The sequence below is a fragment of the Oncorhynchus tshawytscha genome, linkage group LG02 (assembly GCF_018296145.1).
Source record: "Oncorhynchus tshawytscha isolate Ot180627B linkage group LG02, Otsh_v2.0, whole genome shotgun sequence".
Lineage (NCBI taxonomy): Eukaryota > Metazoa > Chordata > Actinopteri > Salmoniformes > Salmonidae > Oncorhynchus > Oncorhynchus tshawytscha.
Genome location: NC_056430.1, coordinates 62,899,816 through 62,914,321, shown reverse-complemented (window position 1 = coordinate 62,914,321; position 14,506 = coordinate 62,899,816). Strand labels below are relative to the sequence as shown.

Below are 14,506 nucleotides of genomic sequence, written 5' to 3'. Positions count from 1 at the left end.
TCTGACAGTCTCCTTGAAGCCATACTCCCTCTTATCATGAATATTCATGTAGCCGTTGTTGATGTCTGTTGGAGCTGAACAGGTCACCACTGGAAACAAATAGAGGTCAGTCGGGGCTAGTGTGTGGTCAGAATACCACTTTAACTTCATCCACAAAGCAAATCACTTGTCATTTATTACCACTTAAACGGTGCAATTTGTATTTCATTTCATTTCCTCGGAGGTTTCACAAACATGTCTGGCCAAAACTAAAAGTAACAAACAGTTACACGAGCCAATAACTATCCCCCTCAGTTTACAAAAGTTATGGATTGCACCTTTTACGGAGGTGACATGAAGTGTTCAGCAATAAATACAAAGATGTTTTATTGTCACAAACAGGGCCCCTGTAGAAAATTAGGGTTAAAGTGCCTTGCTCAAGGGCACATCGACAGATTTTTCACCTTGTCGGCATGGGTGGTCAAACCAGCCCCCACCACCATCAAAGTTACCCATCCCTGCTCTAGGCTACCTGCAGCAATACAACAGATCAGAAACTTTGACTGATAATACTGTACCTACATTTACATTCTGGTGGCTCAGTCCAGTCTCCGTTAGTGCTGCACGATCCCCTCTCATTGCCTATGAGGACAAGTGGAGGGAAACACTCGTAGGTCCCCCCAAAACCAAACACCGTCATGTTGCCTGTGAACTTACTGTCGTAGACTATTTTCCCATATTTAGGTATTGGAGGAAGACCACACGTCACCGCTAACAGAGGAGAGAGATTTCATTCACATGCTCATTAATCAAGCACATTTGATCCAAAAACGTGATATTCTCTATATTTTTTTTATCAGAGACATACGATGTAACATATAAATATGAATAATATAGCCTACAGTAAAGCCATTATTCAAATGTTCCGTTTTACACATTGTAGAATGCTCTTTACAATTACAGCAATAAGGCCACGTTTACATTGTGCTTATAGATGTGTAATTGTCAATGTGAGTTTGTATGCATTATCAATGTGAGATCATGTTGAATCATTACTGTTCAGTGCTAGAGTAGCTATGCATTTCAGTATAAGGCAGACACTTACGTGTGCACTTCGGTGGTGGATCACTCCATTGTCCGTCATGCAAGCACTCAATGGTACTGGCTCCTTGCAGGATGTACCTGTAGACCACATTACCGTAATCTGTCAAATTATGTGATAAAACAAACATCAAGTAGACACTATATTAGGTGTATGGGTATACAGTGATGTCAACATTGACCTACTTTACATGTCTTTGATACAATAACACGTTATAGACTTTGACAGCACAGAGAGGTGACCAGTTGTCAATGAGACATGAAAATAGAATTTGTAAACGGTATTCCCCATACCCCTCGTGGCAGGTGTAGTTGATGGTACTCTGGTAGACAATGTCCTCAAACTCCATGTCTCCGTTGTCCAACGCTTCTGGGAAGGAGCAACTCTTTGCTGCGTCAGAAGTACAAAAGGATCAGTCAGCAATGCTCAACAGTTCCATCAATGAGTATCAAATCAAAATCAAATCAAACTATTTGCCACATGCGCCGAATACAACAAGTGTAGACTTTACTGTGAAATGCTTTACTTACAAGCCCTTAACCAACAGTGCAGTTCAAGAAGAAGAAAATATTTACCAAGTAGACTAAAATAAAAAGTAATAATAAAAAGTAACACAATAAGAATAAGAATAACGAGGCTATATACAGGGGGCGCCGGTACCGAGTCAGTGTGCGGGGATACAGGCTAGTTGAGGTAATCTGTACATGTAGGTGGGGGCGAAGTGACTATGCATAGGTAACAAACAACCAGCGAGTAGCAGCAGTGTACAAGAGGGGGAGGGGGGTGAATGTAAAATGTCCGGGGGCGATTTTTATGAATTGTTCAGCAGCCTAATGGCTTGGAGGTAGAAGCTGTTGAGGAGCCTTTTGGTCCTAGACTTGGCGCTCCGGTATCGCTTGCCGTGCGGTAGCAGAGAAAACAGTCTATAACTTGGATGACTGGAGTCTCTGATGATTTTATGGGCTTTCCTCTGACACCTCCTATTATATAGGTCCTGGATGGCAGGAAGCTTGGCCCCAGTGATGTACTGGGCCGTTCGCACTACCCTCTGTAGTGCCTTACAGTCAGATGCCGAGCAGTTGACATACCAGGCAGTGATGCAACCGGTCAGGATGCTCTCGAGGGTGCAGCTGTAGAGCCTTTTGAGGATCTGGGGACCCATGCCAAATCTTTTCAGTCTCCAGAGGGGGAAAAGGTTTTGTCGTGCCCTCTTCACGACTATCTTGGTATGTTTGGACCATGTTAGTTCGTTGGTGATGTGGACACAAAGGAACTTGAAATTCTCGACCCTTCTCCACTACAGCCCCGTCTAGGTTAATGGGGGCCTGTTCAGGCCCACCTTTTCCTGTAGTCCACAATCAGCTCCTTTGTCTTGCTCACATTGAGGGAAAGGTTGTTGTCCTGGTACCACACTGCCAGTTTTCTGACCTCCTCCTTATAGGGCGTCTCATCATTGTCGGTGATCAGGCCTACTGTTGTGTCGTCAGCAAACTTAATGGTGCTGGAGTCGTGTTTGGCCTCGCAGTCGTGGGTGAACAGGGAATACAGGAGGGACCTAAGTACACACCCCTGTGGGGCCCCAGTGTGAAGAATACCAACTGATCAACTGATAATACTTATAATATACTGAGGAGCAACTGATAATACATGCAATATATTGAGTATCAACTGATAATACTTGTAATATACTGAGTATCAACTGATAATACATGGAATATACTAAGTATCAACTGATAATACATGGAATATACTGAGTATCAACTTATAATACATGGAATATACTGAGTATCAACTGATAATACATGGAATATACTGAGTATCAACTTATAATACATGGAATATACTGAGTATCAACTTATAATACATGGAATATACTGAGTATCAACTGATAATACATGGAATATACTGAGTATCAACTAATAATACATGGAATATACTGAGTATCAACTGATAATACATGGAATATACTGAGTATCAACTGATAATACATGGAATATACTGAGTATCAACTGATCATACTTGTAATATACTGAGTATCAACTGATAATACATGGAATATACTGAGTATCAACTGATAATACATGGAATATATTGAGTATCAACTTATAATACTTGTAATATACTGAGTATCAACTGATAATACATGGAATATACTGAGCATCAACTGATAATACTTGTAATATATTGAGTATCAACTGATCATTCTTGTAATATATTGAGTATCAACTTATAATACTTGTAATATACTGAGTATCAACTGATAATACATGGAATATACTGAGTATCAACTGATAATACTTGTAATATATTGAGTATCAACTGATCATTCTTGTAATATATTGAGTATCAACTTATAATACTTGTAATATACTGAGTATCAACTGATAATACATGGAATATACTGAGTATCAACTGATAATACTTGTAATATATTGAGTATCAACTGATCATTCTTGTAATATATTGAGTATCAACTTATAATACTTGTAATATACTGAGTATCAACTGATAATACGTGCAATATACTGAGTATCAACTGATAATACTTGTAATATATTGAGTATCAACTGATAATACATGGAATATACCGAGTATCAACTGATAATACATGGAATATACTGAGTATCAACTGATAATACATGGAATATACTGAGTATCAACTGATAATACTTGCAATATACTGAGTATCAACTGATAATACATGGAATATACTGAGTATTAACTGATAATACTTGCAATATACTGAGTATTAACTGATAATACATGGAATATACTGAGTATCAACTGATAATACATGGAATATACTGAGTATCAACTGATAATACGTGCAATATACTGAGTATCAACTGATAATACTTGTAATATATTGAGTATCAACTGATAATACATGGAATATACCGAGTATCAACTGATAATACATGGAATATACTGAGTATCAACTGATAATACATGGAATATACTGAGTATCAACTGATAATACATGGAATATACTGAGTATTAACTGATAATACTTGCAATATACTGAGTATTAACTGATAATACATGGAATATACTGAGTATCAACTGATCATACTTGTAATATATTGAGTATCAACTGATAATACTTGGAATGTTTTTATGAGGATCAAATTATGATACATGAACAGTACTACTGTTTTTGGGCCAACTTTATAACAGCGACCTACTTGAGCACTTGAGTCTAGACTTGGTCCAGTGTCCACTAGCAGTGCAGATGATTGTGCGAGAGCCTGAGGTGGGTGTATATCCTCGTTTACACGACAGCACCACCACGTCTCCGGGGGAGTACACCCTCTGGAGCCCCTCCAGGTCCATACCGTCACCCAGGGATGGGCGGCCACATTCTGAGGGGGCAGACAGGCAACGGGATGGGTCAATAAAACACACACACACACAGAAACACACACAGACACAGAAACACACACAGACACAGAAATAAACATGGACACAGATTAACCAAAGAAGTGCCTGTGCAACTCCCCAGACATGTTACTTGCAGTCGAGTGATAGTTTGTTGAGCATAAAGGTAGGTGGACTATTAAAATAAAGTGTATTTTTACTTTCAGCTTACAGTAACTGAAAGTATTCGTCAACATGACACAAGCCCATTTGCCTGAACACACTCTGAGAGTACGTAGCAATATTGAACAGCATACAGCACAGAAACACAAAAGGCTTCTAAATCAATAGGCCAAAACTGGGACATACTGAACAAAGATATAAACACAACATGTAAAGTGTTGGTCCCATGTTTCATGAGCTGAAATAAAAAATCCCAGCAGTGTTTCATAAGTAGAAAAATCTTATCTCTCAAGTGTATTGCACTAATTTGTTTACATCCCCGTTAGTGAGCATTTCTCCTTTGCCAAGATAATCCATCCATCTGACAGGTGTGGCATATCAAGAAGCTGATTTAACAGCATGATCATTACACAGGTGCATCTTGTGCTGGGGACAATAAAAGGCCACGCTAAAATCTACAGTTTTGTCACGCAACACGGATGTCTCAAGTTTTGAGGGAGCGTGCAATTGAATGTTAATTTCTCTACCATAATCCAACATCTTTTTAGAGAATTTGGCAGTACATCCAACTGGCCTCACAACCGCAGACCACGTGTAACCATGTCAGCCCAGGACCTCCACAACCAGCTTCTTCACCTGCGGGATTGTCTGAGACCAGCCACCCAGACAGCTGATTAAATTGTGGGTTTGCACAACCAAAGAATTTCTGCACAAACTGTCAGAAACTATCTCAGGGAAGCTCATCTGCGTGCTCGTTGTCCTCACCAGGGCCTTGACCTGACTGCAGTTTGGCATCCCCTTCGATAGCCACTGGCATGCTGGAGAAGTGTGCTCTTCAAGGATGAATCCTGGTTTCAACTGTACTGGGCAGGTATGGTGTTTTGCAGGCGAGTGGTTCGCTGATGTCAACGTTGTCAAAGTGCCCCATGGTGGTGGTGGGGTTATGGTATGGGCAGGCACAAGCTACGGACAACGAACACAATTGCATTTTATCTATGATAATTTGAATACAAAGAGATATTGTGGCAAGGCCCATTGTCGTGCCATTCATCTGCCGTCATCATCTCATGATAATGCATGGCCCCATGTCGCAAGGATCTGTACAAAATTCCTGGAAGCTAAGAATGTCCCAGTTCTTTCATGGCCTGCATACTCACCCGACATGTCATTGAGCCCGTTTGGAATGCTCTGAACCGACATGTACGACAACGTGTTCCAGTTCCCGCCAATATCCAGCAACTTCACAAAGCCATTGAAGAGGCTTGGGACAACATTCCACAGGCCACAATCAACAGCCTGATCAACTCTATTCGAAGGAGATGGTGTCGCACTGCATGAGGAAAAATACGGACTGGTTTTCTGATCCACGCCCCTACATTTTTTTCAACGGTGTCTGTGACGAATAGATGCATATCTGTATTCCCAGTCATGTGAAATCCATAGATTAGGACAGAAGGAATGTATTTAAATGTACTGATTTCCTTATATGAACTATAACTCAGTGAAATTGTTGAAATTGTTGCATGTTGCGCTTATATTTTTGTTCAGTGTAGATGATATATTAATAGATACTATACCTTTCTTGGATGCCACTGGTGTATACAAGGCAAGCAGACAGATCAGCAGCAAAGACAGACTTGGGGCCATTGTCTGTGGTGTGGAGAGAGTGTCCTCTCCTCTCTGCTTTCGAGGGTAAAGAAAAATCAGAATGTCGTTGGAGCGCCCAACTTTTTATGTTACTCAGGGTATATAGATAAGAGTCGATGACAACGCAGAATGAGGCAACCTCAGGGTCTTTTAGTATTTTTGTAACTCACCGTAACACACCAGACCTTTGTGAGCCTTACTGGTTGTATGCCCCACCCCTATTCCTAGTACACATCAACATCAACAAGTTCTCTTCATCAAACCATGTCTGCGAAATAGAATGTGCTTTCAATCCATTTATGTGGTACAATAAAGTTGACTGAAACTATTCTAGCACTATAACATTGATGTGGCTAGATGATGCAGTGGTGTAGATCTACATACGGAGACCTACCACTATGAAATCTTTACTTGTGGGATTGTATCCGTTAACCTGTAGGACATGCAATTTGTAATCTCATACGGTTTGTGTTTGATGTTCTTGTTGCAAAATTGCAAGAGTTCAGTCAGATACCGAGTTCAAGTCAAAACAAAGGTTTGTTTACACTGAGTTAAAAAGTAACTTGTTTTTCTCTCCCAAAACTGCAGAGCCCTTTGTGTACGAGCAGAGCTTCCAAATACTGTAATCCTATACTGACATCTAGTGTTGTTTTCAGGCATCATGTACTATACTAAACAGGCAATCAAATTCAGGCTCATTAAAGTTATGGATATAACAGGTTACTAGCAAAGCAAGGCTGGATTATTTGGACACAAAGTAATTAGACTGCTAAAACAGATCATTTTTAAAAAGTCATGTTTATTTGTCATTTATTTGCCCTATTCTTCCTCTTTGTATTGTGTTTATTTTGTGAGGTCGGCAGGACACGTCGCAATCTCAGATGGAAGTGATTTGGGCTTGAGGGTGTACTCCATCTTGCCTGGTTCTAAGAGAAAGACAGACACACAAACACATTTGGCATTTTAGTGGTGAGAATATTAAGGACTCAGCTAAGCAGCGTTTGGGAAGCTTTCAAAATGGGACCACAACACATTTTTACTCTGGGTCGTGTTCATTAGTCATCAAACAGAAGAAAATGGACTGAAACATGGAGAGACTACGACACGTGTCCAATAAGAAACACTCATTTTTGATTTACGTTGTAAAATGCCATAATGAAGGTGACCATGTTATCTTGGTACGACAGGCCTCACCTTTAAAACATTCTGGGGTATTGAGTGTGCCGTCGATGCACTGACTTGCTACTGGAATGCCACACTTCAGCTCCTTGTTCAGACAGTAGAACACAACAGACTCCCCATGAAGGACTCTATTGGGTTTCAGATCCCCAATCCAGATCTTCTTGGCGTTGTAGAAGATGCGACCTCTGTTGATGTTAACTTTACAGGGGGCTGCAGTAAAGCGACGTCAAGCAAAGCAACATGACTCTCAGTTTAGAATTGAATAGAATTGGAATAGAATGAAATGAAATAGATCATGGAAATTCTTTAATTTTCTTCTATATCAGTACCCAATCTGACACACCATGTACACAATAGGTTGGGAGCAACACATGGTCAGCCACACAGCAGCGACCCCGGATAAGTTTTGGGAAAGCAGTGCCTTGCTCAAAGGCACAACGGCAGTACGCTCTCATTACGCAATCATTTCAGTCATCAAAGATGAAATAAATGGATGCTGATACACATCTAATCACATGTAAGTCAACAAGCTGGTTTGGTATACAGACACACACAAGTGACATTCCCACAAGAGTAACAACAATGCAACCTTTTCTATGACTCAATAGCTCGGGTGTGAACTTTCCCCTATATACAGCAGAGGGGGCTGGTGGGAGGCTCTATAGGAGGACATGCTCATTGTAATGGCTGGAATGGAATAGACGGAACAGAGTCCAACATGTGGTTTCCATATGTTTGATGTGTTTGATACAGTTCCATTTAAACCATTCCAGCCATTACAATGAGCTTGTCCTCCTTTAGCTTCTCCCACCAGCCTCCTCTATGTACAGTTATAGGGTCAGCTTCCTCTCCCCCAATCCTAACCTTAACCATTAGTGAGGGAAATGCAAAACTGACCAAAGATCAGGGTCTAAGGGCAACTTCACCCTACACTGACTCATTGACTCACCTCTGCAAACGGGCAAAGTGGACCAGTTGCCTGTATTCTGACACTGTATTTCCTCAGAGCCGTCCAGAACGTAGTGTTCCTGGCACTGATACTTGACCTTCTCCTTGTAGCCAACCTCCCTCATCACAGCAAAGGTGATGATGCCGTGGTCTATCGTTGGTGGGATGGAGCAACTCACCTCTGCAACAGGTCAGAAAAGTCATGGGCTAGTGAAAGTGTATTAACAATGCAATAACCTATTTCATGTAATATTGTCAGGGTTAATCTAAATTAAATTTTTTTAAATTAAGGCATAAACAGAGGAAGACAGGATTATGCAAATGTATCAATTATCATCACTTGGAGTGGATGAACAGTTAACAATAACAATTTTAGAGAATCATCGTCAGGCCGGCTCCAGGCATAAGCGACATAAGCAGTTCCCATGCCGCTAGGGACCCCACAATTTATTTTATTTCTATTTATTTTGGGGAATTCATTCGGGATCTCAACTTACTGTTGAGATTTAGGATAATAGAATACACATGGTGCAGGTTCAAAATTTGGTTGTGCATCTCTCAATTAGCCATATCAGCTAACAAAGATTGGTAAATTGGTAAATTAGTCTAGCCATCTATCTGCCGAAAACTGACCCTTCATGCAAGGCACGTGCCCAGGGGCCCTGACCTCCAAGGGGCCCCTATTGATTTTGTTAGTCGCTCTCACTCAGATATCAACACGGCATAAGTAATGGCAAAATGGGTAGAATTGCAGGAAATTAGCTTTTACATTTAAAAAAAAATGATCTCCACCCCTTGGCAAAATGGGAAGAATTGCTGGGAATTAACTATACAACGTTTTTGGGGGGCAACCAAATCTCAAGTAGGGCCCCCAAAAGGCTAGATCCATGTAATAATGTGACCTAAAAGATCATTGATAATTTATCAGTGGTTCAACCAAAAACTTCTCAACCAATGAGATTTGTTCACCAACCATTTGGCTTATGCTGCCACTGTCTGCACCTACCCTTGCATACCGGTGGCTCAGTCACGTTTCCACTGGCCAAGCACGATCCTCTCTCGTTACCAATGGGAGCTCTTGGCGGCAAACACTCATACGTCCAACTCTGTCCGTACTGGATTTCATTGCCAGTGAACTTCTTATTGTCATAGACAATTTTACCATGCTTAGGTGCTTGAGGCAGAGCACAACTCACAGCTGCAGGAAGAAATATTTTAAATCATTTAGACTACATTTTCATATTTAGACAAACAATGGAGAAAAGCAATGTTACATTCTTGAGGTATGGTATACCTTTACACATTGGTGGTGGTGCACTGAGGGTACCGTCGTGTAAACACACACTCTCATTGGCTCCTATCATGACGTACCTGAAGAACACAAATTCTTATTGGTCTGAGATGCAGAGTCAGCTAAATGTAGTCAGAACTAAACCACACTGAATTTCCCTCACCCATCATCACATGTGTAGTTGAGCACACTCTTGAATGGCACGTCAATCATCCCTGGCTTTTGCATAGGCTTGGGGAGAGGACACATCTTTGCTGTGTCAAAAAATGTATAAGATTCACGTGGATATGATTTATGCCTTTTATGTTGTTAATAAAATGTATTACCATATCCCTATCCCCTTGCTAAAGTATGGACTGTCTATGGTACTGTATATGTGACTTTAGGGTTCTGGAATTCTCAGAAACATTCCCAAAATTCCCAGGTTTTCCAGAAATCCCAGTTGGAAGATTCCTTGAATCAAGGGACAAATAAGCAGGAAATCTGGAAAACCCAACAATTTACCTGAATTTATGCTTCACATTATGTCATGGATGTTTTGTGAATGGGTTGGAACTTACGAGAACACACAAGGTCCAGTTTGGTCCACTCTCCCGAGGCCAAGCAGGTGATCCTGGCAGTCTTGGCTTTCCCAGGTGTGTATCCACGCTCACACACCAGGGTCACCTCTTTTCCAATCTCGTACTCACGCTTTAGTCCCAGTGTATCTATACCATCAGTCACGGGTGGGTGGCCACATACTGAGGATAAATGGGAATATTGATAGACAAACATAACGCTGCGCTGTAAATGATATAAAAACACATTGGAAACACGGCTAAAGCATAGGTTACTGAGTCTTGTGAAACCAAAACTGTAGTATATATTCTGTAATTGAAAAATACTGACGTAATCAAATAATTTGCGCCATACCTTTCTTGGATGTCACTGACGTATACAAGGCAAGCTGGCAGAGCAGCAGCAAAGCCAGGGTTGGGTTCATCTTTTGCGGGGTTGAGAGAGACTGTGTCCGTTCTCCTGGCAGTGGACGGTGAAAAAATGTAGATGGTCCGTTCAAAAGCCCTGAAAGTCTGATCCAATCAGATCGTCTGAAATAGGCTTCCATTGATTGAACCCAAAGTTCAAAGCACATGCATGTTTACTCCGAGTTGAAGGATAACTTTCACTCAGTACACATACACACAGACACGTACGCCCGCACGACAATGACTCCGAATCATAACATGTATCAGCTGTATAAAATACAGCTTTCATCATGGTAATACTAATGCTAATACTGTTTTTTTTTTTTAAACTGTCATTCGAATTCGATTTGGTTTCTAAAGGGTGCAGTCTTGCCCTGCCTGTGTCTTTCAGATAGGACAGGTTAAGCCTGGTTCAGATGCTATTTATTTTGGCCATTGCCCAATGTATACAGTATATTCTTCATCTGCTACTAATGTATTAGCTTGATATTTAGCATTACATGGCACCTTCGGATCACCAAGACAACTATTTACATCAACACTTTGAGCACTAACACCCGTCTTGCCTTCTGCTGAAGTCCTGCCCTTACAACTGCTACAAGGCTAACTATCATAAATATGAGGACAACAGTGGGACACAGATACTTTTTAGGAATTGGGAGAGAAAAGCACTGAGGTCACAGACAACTGTAGTCTGACATGTACTGGGGGGTGGTTGGACACGGGGGAGGGTAGTCCCTTTTTTCCTTGGTTTACATTTGCTATATCATTTCTTCCATCCTAGCCATATTTCCTCCTCTGCTTGCGTGCACCCTCCCCTATATTAAGGTGTTTTGGTACTTCCCGTATGCTCTACGCTTTTCCACGTGCTAATTTTTACTATACCACAGGTCAATGTAGTCTACCGGTCTAACTGTTCAGCCGGGCCTCTATCCACCATTCATAGTGACAATAGCGGTAGGTGAATCGTTTGTCCAGATCTGCAATAGCTATCATACCACACATAAAAGCATTCAAAACGGCATCGATTTATAATATGAATCCACAAGAACAAATAGGCATAGCTGAGAGGCTGCGGAGAGGCATCATTGCAGCCTCCCTATTGATCTTGTTTAGGGACAGCACAATTATCCTACATAGACTAGCCTACAACACCACAGTGCAATCAATAATTGCTTTATTGTTTTAAAGTGAGTACACAGTTCTACTCTGGGCTGCAGTGAAAATGTCATGAGAATAACAGCGCAAAAGCCCTGTGATTTGAATGTTTCATTCCATGTGGATCTGTTGTGGGTCTATTCTAGATAGTTTATAAAGGTCTAAAAAGGAACAGTAGCAGGCCAGTCTGGTTGTATTTTTACTTCTGATACTGAAAGTCTGCTGCAGATCATCACTCTCCCAAGTCGTCCCTTGATAACGTGGCCACATATGCTCCCGGCAGGCCCAGTTATTCAGGAAAGTTTCAAACGCTATTCCTTGTCGGACTGATCGGCTATTCCTCACGCACCTAGAATCTAACCCTTCAATACAACCGAAATATTTCTCATTTGACTTTCAAATATGACATTTTATATCTGGCATTAACACAACCAGTCACAATGTTGTAATCTGATTAGGCTACTTCAAAAGTCATACACACGTTCGACCAAAATATAACTCCAGCATCCTCAAAATGGTTTGACATTAACCAGGTATCCAGCCAATCGTACATGTTGGATAAAACATTTTATGGAAACAGCTCATTTATTTGGCAAACTTTCCAAATGTTGACAAAAGAAAATACGCTAAACAGGGTGGGATCTTTTTGTGACAGTAAAATTCCTTTATTCGAGAAATGGCGGTGGGAATGCTTTTGTGATATGTTGTGTGGTTCTCCAACTAGGACTCAGGAAAGCATGCCGTTTGTTAGGCAACAAATTAAACAGGTTATAATGACCTTCACAGGGTGGTGAAAGTGCACGGTGATGAGCTTGGTTGACAGTTGACAAATCAAAATAATCTCGCAATTTTGTCCACAATAATCTCATCATGTAGGTGGGCGATACCTGCACTATATCTGCGAGCTATTGGATAGAGCACATGTGCCAATACCAGAATGGGCACATTAGCTATACCTACGCAACATTTTTTTGTGACAAATCCATCAGTAGGCCTAGAGTTGAAAATGCGATGGAAGCCTATTTAATTTGTAATGGAAAATGTGCATCTTTTTTTAAATGCAGATTTTAGAATGATAGCATGAAAATCTGTTGGCAATTGGATGGAAACCTAGCTATAAACACCCTAAAGGCTATGGCAAGTGTGCCAGTCCAGTGTCACTTTGATTCTGTCTGCACATCATGGTTCACCAGCAGCTCCAAACGTAAAAATGAAGCTACAGACCAGCCAAAACAAGCTTGTAAGAATTGTACTTGTAATTGTTCTCCCTATTCACACTCATCTCGATGTCGAGCATTTTAGGCAGCTAGGCTGGCTATCTGTGGAGAAAAAAAAGAGTACTATTAATTCAACATGGTATAGTCCACAGCATTATCACAGACTCAGCCCCCAGGTACCTATCCAACTATTTTTCATTTGTTAATAATGTCCTCCAGCATAATATCAGAGGAAGAGACTCTAATATTCACTGTTTTAAAAACAAGTGTCTATCTGGTAAGAACACAATTATATGTAACAGCGTTGTTTAGTGGAACAAACTACCACAACAACTCAAAGCCATACCGGACATAACTAATTTTTAAAAGAATGTTCAAAGCTGGCTAATGTGTGAACAGTATAACCTTCTTTATCTGTATCTCTGTAATGTGTCTGTATCTCTGTAACGTGTCTGTATCTCTGTAACGTGTCTGTATCTCTGTAACGTGTCTGTATCTCTGTAACATGTCTGTATCTCTGTAACGTGTCTGTATCTCTGTAACGTGTCTGTATCTCTGTAACGTGTCTGTATCTCTGTAATGTGTCTGTATCTATCTGTAATGTGTCTGTATCTCTGTAATGTCTGTATCTCTGTAACATGTCTGTATCTCTGTAATGTGTCTGTATCTCTGTAACATGTCTGTATCTCTGTAACATGTCTGTATCTCTGTAACATGTCTGTATCTCTGTAACATGTCTGTATCTCTGTAACATGTCTGTATCTCTGTAATGTGTCTGTATCTCTGTAATGTGTCTGTATCTCTGTAACATGTCTGTATCTCTGTAACATGTCTGTATCTCTGTAACATGTCTGTATCTCTGTAATGTGTCTGTATCTCTGTAACATGTCTGTATCTCTGTAATGTGTCTGTATCTCTGTAACATGTCTGTATCTCTGTAACGTGTCTGTATCTCTGTAATGTGTCTGTATCTATCTGTAATGTGTCTGTATCTCTGTAATGTGTCTGTATCTCTGTAACATGTCTGTATCTCTGTAACATGTCTGTATCTCTGTAACATGTCTGTATCTATCTGTAATGTGTCTGTATCTCTGTAACATGTCTGTATCTCTGTAACATGTCTGTATCTCTGTAACATGTCTGTATCTATCTGTAATGTGTCTGTATCTCTGTAATGTGTCTGTATCTCTGTAACGTGTCTGTATCTCTGTAATGTGTCTGTATCTCTGTAACATGTCTGTATCTCTGTAACGTGTCTGTATCTCTGTAATGTGTCTGTATCTCTGTAACGTGTCTGTATCTCTGTAACGTGTCTGTATCTCTGTAACGTGTCTGTATCTCTGTAACGTGTCTGTATCTCTGTAACGTGTCTGTATCTCTGTAATGTGTCTGTATCTCTGTAACGTGTCTGTATCTCTGTAACGTGTCTGTATCTCTGTAATGTGTCTGTATCTCTGTAATGTGTCTGTATCTCTGT

At 40.6% G+C, this 14,506-nt stretch overlaps 2 protein-coding genes across 3 annotated transcripts in view; both read right to left on the bottom strand.

Moving 5' to 3' along the window:
• The window catches only part of LOC112265040 (beta-2-glycoprotein 1), a 7,169-nt gene extending 743 nt beyond the window's left edge, over positions 1 to 6,426 (bottom strand). Inside the window, exons 1-6 of one of the 2 annotated variants that reach the window (XM_024442042.2) lie at positions 6,199 to 6,426; positions 4,267 to 4,443; positions 1,375 to 1,471; positions 1,085 to 1,161; positions 562 to 750; positions 1 to 89 (exon numbers count right to left, since the gene is read on the bottom strand). The exon at positions 1 to 89 is cut by the window's left edge and continues 91 nt beyond it. In XM_024442042.2, the coding sequence (XP_024297810.1) occupies positions 1 to 89; positions 562 to 750; positions 1,085 to 1,161; positions 1,375 to 1,471; positions 4,267 to 4,443; positions 6,199 to 6,268 (699 nt within the window). In that variant the 5' untranslated portion in view covers positions 6,269 to 6,426. The remainder of the gene's footprint in view (positions 90 to 561; positions 751 to 1,084; positions 1,162 to 1,374; positions 1,472 to 4,266; positions 4,444 to 6,198) is intronic. The other variant, XM_024442052.2, reaches the window with a different exon arrangement.
• A 621-nt stretch (positions 6,427 to 7,047) lies between these two features.
• LOC112265032 (beta-2-glycoprotein 1) lies at positions 7,048 to 10,736 on the bottom strand. The gene is made up of 8 exons (XM_024442029.2): positions 10,602 to 10,736; positions 10,250 to 10,429; positions 9,853 to 9,943; positions 9,693 to 9,769; positions 9,405 to 9,596; positions 8,400 to 8,579; positions 7,463 to 7,660; positions 7,048 to 7,194 (listed from the first exon to the last, which is right to left on the bottom strand). Exons 1-8 carry the CDS (start codon positions 10,669 to 10,671, stop codon positions 7,112 to 7,114), a joined length of 1,071 nt encoding a protein of 356 aa, XP_024297797.1. The 5' UTR covers positions 10,672 to 10,736; the 3' UTR covers positions 7,048 to 7,111.
• Between the last annotated feature and the right edge of the window lie 3,770 nt (positions 10,737 to 14,506).

Coding starts and splice junctions, on each gene's coding strand:
- LOC112265032 (XM_024442029.2), bottom strand. CDS start 10,671: ATGAACCCAACCCTGGCTTTGCTGCTGCTCTGCCAGCTTGCCTTGTAT. Junction 10,430..10,601: donor GTCAGTGACATCCAAGAAAG/GTATGGCGCAAA, acceptor ATTTATCCTCAG/TATGTGGCCACCCACCCGTG. Junction 9,770..9,852: donor AACTACACATGTGATGATGG/GTGAGGGAAATT, acceptor TGTGTTCTTCAG/GTACGTCATGATAGGAGCCA.